Below are 6,022 nucleotides of genomic sequence, written 5' to 3'. Positions count from 1 at the left end.
AGTCGGATGGATTTAAAAACTTTACAAAATGTGAAAAAAAAAATCCAATGTTGAGGAATCCTGGAGGTTAAAGATATTTTAAGCTAAAAAAGGAAAACCTTTGCGTAGGTTAACACGGCTGCGAAATTACGCATGGTAAAGTTTCCTGTTTATGATTAAATAGGATTTTTTTTTTTTTGAGGGGGGTTGTGGAGGATTTTTTCGGTAAAAGTACAATAAGAAACTAATGGAATGGATTCAAGATTTGGTGCTCGAATAATAAATAAAAAATTAAAAAACGGTGTATGCCTACAAGTCCTGGCACTTAGTTGTACCTAATGTTGCCATCTTTACACATTTAAATGACGTTGCATCTGTCCTATATATATTTTTTTAATTAATTTATTTCTCTTAAATGATTGATTTTGTTTGTGTCTTCATGTACCAGTCGGGATGGGGGTTGGGGGAGATTGGCACCCGGTCCAAGCATATCATGGCTGGTTCTGCTCTCACTGGAGTCATGAGAGGATTTGCGCGCAGACCCGAGCTGCTGTAGGTCGACTCAATGGCAACCAATCAGCTGCCAGGGAGAGAAATGTGTGCGTGTGTGTGTGTGTGTGCGTGAGAGAGAGTGCGAGAGAGAGAGAGAAGAGAGAAGGAGGGGGTGCATGTAAAAAACTTTTCTTTCTTGGGGGAGGGGTGTTGTGAGGGAAGCTCGGCGGAGCGCGAAGCATAACAGCACAGACAGAGAGTGCGAGGAACAAAGAAGACTCGAACACAACGGAACAGTTTGGATACTTTTTGCAGCTTTTTTTTTCCCCCTTAGATGGACAATCGTGCCTTGGCGCGTGGCTGGTCCGTGAACGCACCGCGGACGTAATTGCTGGAAGAGGAGAACTTTTGCTGGAGCGTGAGTTCATAAGCACTCTGCTTTTGCACCCACGCGTGGTGACTTCATGACGTGTTTTCCGGGACTCTGCGAGGTATTTTTGTCCACTTTATAGCCAGTGAGGTTTGATGATGTGCTTCAGGAGGAAGGGTTCGAGTTAACCCCCAAGCATGAGATGTTGGTGCAGCGCGCTGGCACTGCTCCTGTGGGTGCTGGTGGCCTTGGATGCGCAGCTCATCTGCTGGCAGGCCATCCTGCGCTGCCACGCCGAACCCGAGTGCGACCTCGCCTATGGCCAGTACTTGGCCGCCTGTGAGGGCAACCTGCGCGGAACGAGGCGCCAGTGCCCCAGCCACTGCATCAACGCGCTGATCCGCCTCAACCACACCCGCAGCGGGCCGGACCTGGAGAGCTGCGAGTGCGCTGAGGATGGCGAGTGCCTGGGGGCCAAGCGCGCCATCGAGCCGTGTCTACCGCGACGGTACCTGGACGACGGCGGCGGCGGGATCGGCTGCATGGAGGCCCGCCAACGTTGCGTGGAGGACAGACACTGCCATGCTTCCCTGGAAGCTTACCTGTCCTACTGCGGACAGCTGTTCAATGGACGCAAGTGCTCGGCCAAGTGCAAGGCCACCATCCAGCAGATGTTGTACATCCCGGACGGGGCGCTGCTCAACAGCTGCGTTTGCGACGGTGAAGGGAGGCCCTTCTGCGAGGTGGTCAAGGAGAACATGAGCAAGCTCTGCTCAATAGGAGACCACCACGGCATTATTTCAGACCAGCCGGAGGTGGACGACACATACGAGGACGAGGACTATGACGCCAGACAGGACAGGGAAGACGTCTATAGCGACCTCTCTGCGGCTCCCCAGAGCTTGTCCGCATTTGGGACAATCTTGTTTCTCCCTTTGGGATTGATTTGGTTGTAAAACAGTTGGATTTATTCCTTGACACATCAGCTCCTGGACCCGCAGAAGCAAAGCTTGAAGCCGAGTCAACTGGATGAGGTGATGCTGGTTTTCACCCTTGCTGTCAACATTTTTGGATTATTTGAGATGTCTTTAAAACCAAGGTTGACTAGAGGACAACTGGATTTCTTCATGGTCTTCACGGCTCTATGCTGAAGGTTCAACTGTACTCAACACACCATCAAGAACTGCCACTTTGGGGTTCTTTTTCGCAGATGACCGGTGGAAGGTTTGACCTGGTCGTGGGATTCTGGTTTTCATGCCTTTCTGTCAACACTTTGGATTACAGCATTTGCAATTTTTCTTAAAACTGAGGTTTACTAGAAGGCAACTGGACTTCTTTATGGTTCAGGATGTATGACCTCCCCAATGGAGGGTCCCGACACTCAAGGATTTGCAGCAAAAACCTCTATGAGGACTTCTCTCTATTTGAGGACTTTGACTCTTTTGCAGGTCAGTGACATCTCATTTAAAATGACTAGTACCCAGAAAAACCTTCAAGAACTGCTAAATTGGACTTCTTCATGGTTGAGGATGTCTTCTAAACCATCATATGGCATAGGAACGGGACTCTGACACTGCTGCAGTCCTGTAACATCTTGAAAGGACCAGTCTTCCTCTGAAATAGAAATCCGCAAGAACTATCACTTTGGACTTCTACATTGGAAGGAGCAACAATCTTCTACACCAGTACCTGATACAGGTACATAGAAACTTCAAGGCCCACCAGTTTGCACTTCTTCTTCGTGGTTGATTCATTTGATTTCTTTTGTTTTTAAGCAGTGCCTCCACTGGAGGTAGAGGTGCTCAAACTTCCTCCACACCAGTATGCTGCACAAACCTTCCGGAACGAACACTTTTGGACTTCTACATTCGGAAAAGACCACCCATCTTCTACTCCAGGATATGATGTAGAAATCTGATTTGAACTGTATCTCTCTAGTAGAGTCTTCATTGGGGGTCCAACCATCTTCTACAGCAGCATATACCATAGAAATAGAAACCTAGACATATTGAAGAACTGGGGGGAAAAAAAACAGACCTAAACCATTTTCAGCCCAAGGACATGGGACATAATTCTGAGATTAAAATTGTTGACGGGATTCTGGTTTAGAACGCCATCTAGAACCCAGGACTCCATGTCCTAGTGTCTTCTCCCTAGAGACTCACATTTCTTTGGTTGTTACACTACCAGACGCATTTGTGGAACAACATGACAATCCCTCAACCAGCTGCTCATTAGATGGACCTGGATAAAGGGGCTGGGTATCAACATCCTTTCTCCAACTATTGCGGATCACCACAACCGCTGTGGATTACAACGGATTGTGGACACAGTGGATTGACGACGACCTTGAAGATTGGCAGAACCATCACCTTGAGGTTCCTTAGCCGTAGGGTGACTTCGCAGACTCCTTTTTCCAGACTAAAATAACTGGCCAGGGATCGTTAACACGCATGCGGCTTCCGCTTGTTTGCTCTTGGTGTCAATGGTACTTGGGAGTGCGGCCTTATTAAGACCTTAGACAAACATTGAGACTGGCACTGTCCTGGTCTGTTTACTCCTACTTTTGTCGCGGTAACCACACTTCAAATATTTGCTGGGGACGGGATCAAGTGCTTAAATTAACTGAAGCACCACACTCCACTCAACTTTTTGTGCAGGAGACCCCCCCCCCTCCACCCAAGCTGCCCCCGCGACCTCCTTCCTCCGCTGCTCACACCAACTTCTGTTATAGCGCTTTTCCTCCTACCCTTTTCCTTCCCCTGACTTCATGCTTTTAAATGGCACCCCATTTTGTTAGTGCTAACGCATGTACTGTATGTTCGGGTATCCTACCATTGTTCCAAGATGCCATGTATGGATACGTAACTTGAAAGTTGTACCAACGTTGAATTTATGAGGTGAGGAAATGCCAGAACATTGAAGAAATATTTTTTTTGTATATTACAAAATGTGATAGGAAAACCAGCCACATTTCAGAATCATGTTAACTTTACAGCTCAAAATGTAACAATTTCATTAAATTTGTGACTTCCGATGGAAAAAGAGGAACATTGGATGGAAGTGACAATGGGGATATTTGACTTTTGAATGCTTCAAGTAGAATTTTGATAATACTGTAACACTGCACAGCCATCTCTTATAACACTGTTTACATTTTAAAACGCAACATGCTGAAAAATGGTCAGATTGTATGTAAAAAATAATCATGCAGCCACTTGAAATTGTGCCACCATGAAGTTTATGTGTGTAAATGTTAAATTATGAAGCCGTAATATGAAGAAAAATGTATATATATGTTTGACAGAATTATACAATTATATGACATGAAAAAAAAGCCAGTGTAATACTTGATACTGCCCCAAGTGTGGAATGGTGTGTTTTTGGAATAAAATGTTTAAAAAGTGAGCTAAAATGTCATTTTTAATGTATTTCTACGTTCAAGGGATTAAGTCAGGGTCAGAGAAACCTACAGTGTAGAATGTTTGTCATCTGCAGTCTAGATAGAAACTGTACATTTTAAACTCGTGTTAATTCATTCAAAGTTGTTGACTCAAAGATATCTAATAAACTCCCGTCAACATTTCCATCCTTTAGTGTTAACAAGTTGTTACATTGTAAAAGTCAGCTTGACACATTCAAGGTACTCCAGTGTAAAAATGCTCTGTTTGAATATATATTTTTGTTTTATATGTTGCCTTTTATAGGATATTTGGTAAATAAAGTAAATAATAATATATTTTTGTTTAATTCAAATTAATTTACAAAATATATACGGTTGATTTTTCAAAGCTAAAATAAGGGTAGTTGGAATTGCTGCAGCTTCAACTAACTTTGGATGGTATCAGTAAAAACAAATGTAACATATTGATTAAATATAAATTTAATTTAATTAAATAATTAATTAATTAATTAATTTTTTTGGGGGGGAAAAAGTACATTTCTACCTCCTGAATTTCCATGCAACGTTGAAAAAAAAAAGAAGCTGAAATACAGCAGACCCCTCCTCCCCCTCCCTTTTTGCTTTTGATCCAGATTGTCTTGAGTCCAGGACTTTCGACCAACACCATGCATCTTAAATTCCTCCCAGACGACAGCCCCGCCCCTTTCCCCATTTTCTGGGAGTAAAATCAAAACAAACACGAGCAGAGCAGCTTCGGGGGCTAATGTGCGAGTTGAGTGTCGTGCGCAAGGGTGGGGGGGGGGGGGAACAAGGGGGTTAGCTTTGCCACAGCTCATTTTCGAAATTATCTGCATTCAGCATTTCTCCGACACAAACTGCCATAACCCTCAGTCCCGACCCCGCGCTCTCTTCACCGGGCCAAAAAGGGAGGGACTCCCAGGATTTAGGAGGCTCTTGTCTCTCAGCGGTACAATGTTCCATTCATGATAACCATCCAGCCGCAGTGAACGACCGACCTGCTCTATGGTGTCAGTGCAAGGGGGCTGGGTTGAGTCAAACCCCCTCCCCTTAAGCCCACTGTCTGACCCCCCCCCACCTCAGGTGTCAAGACAGAAAAGTTTGGAAAACAGACGTCAATGTTGTTTAATAAATAAATATAAAAATAAACTAATAAAGTCTTGATTTCAATATTACTCGTCTGCACTCCAAATACTGAATTTCAAAAACACAAAAAAAGTCATGAACTTTTACTGATGAATGTGTTTAAGCAAAATTTTCTGCCAAAAGAAGGGATACATTTAACGAAACAAAACTTATTTGAACTAAAACACATATTTAAAGATAAACATGCTATAATATCTCAACAAGGTTTTTTTTTTCTTTAAATGGGGGAAAATGCCTGAGCAGGTGCAATGCTCTAACAAAAGGATGTCAAAATATTTTTTTGGTTATGTTTCCTTCGTAGGGCTGTTATAACTGTGATCGTAAACAAATCTATACTCGTCCCATATTATATATACACATCAAATTGATTTGAAATCAGAGGCCAGTAAAAACAGTTGCTTTCGCGGGCCACATAAAATGAAGTGGCGGGCCGGATGTTGCCCCCGGGCCTTGAGTTTGATACTGGTGCTTTAACATATAAACTGGCTGGCAAGGTGAAATACATTGGCAAAAACCAAGTTGGGTGTATATTAGTTTCTGCAGTGTGTATAAGAGAGTTCATGCGTTAAATACAGGAGTTTCCCAACCCCTTCAAAATATAATAATTCTTTAGC

At 43.7% G+C, this 6,022-nt stretch overlaps 1 protein-coding gene across 1 annotated transcript; it reads left to right on the top strand.

Moving 5' to 3' along the window:
• The first annotated feature begins 686 nt into the window (after positions 1–686).
• On the top strand, positions 687–4,243 carry LOC144050538 (growth arrest-specific protein 1). Its single transcript, XM_077563882.1, has 2 exons — positions 687–2,539; positions 2,620–4,243. Exon 1 carries the CDS (start codon positions 1,039–1,041, stop codon positions 1,795–1,797), a length of 759 nt encoding a protein of 252 aa, XP_077420008.1. The 5' UTR covers positions 687–1,038; the 3' UTR covers positions 1,798–2,539; positions 2,620–4,243.
• The last annotated feature ends 1,779 nt before the right edge of the window (positions 4,244–6,022 follow it).

This window comes from Vanacampus margaritifer, chromosome 4 (genome assembly GCF_051991255.1).
Source record: "Vanacampus margaritifer isolate UIUO_Vmar chromosome 4, RoL_Vmar_1.0, whole genome shotgun sequence".
Lineage (NCBI taxonomy): Eukaryota > Metazoa > Chordata > Actinopteri > Syngnathiformes > Syngnathidae > Vanacampus > Vanacampus margaritifer.
This window is presented reverse-complemented; position numbering and strand designations above follow the sequence as displayed.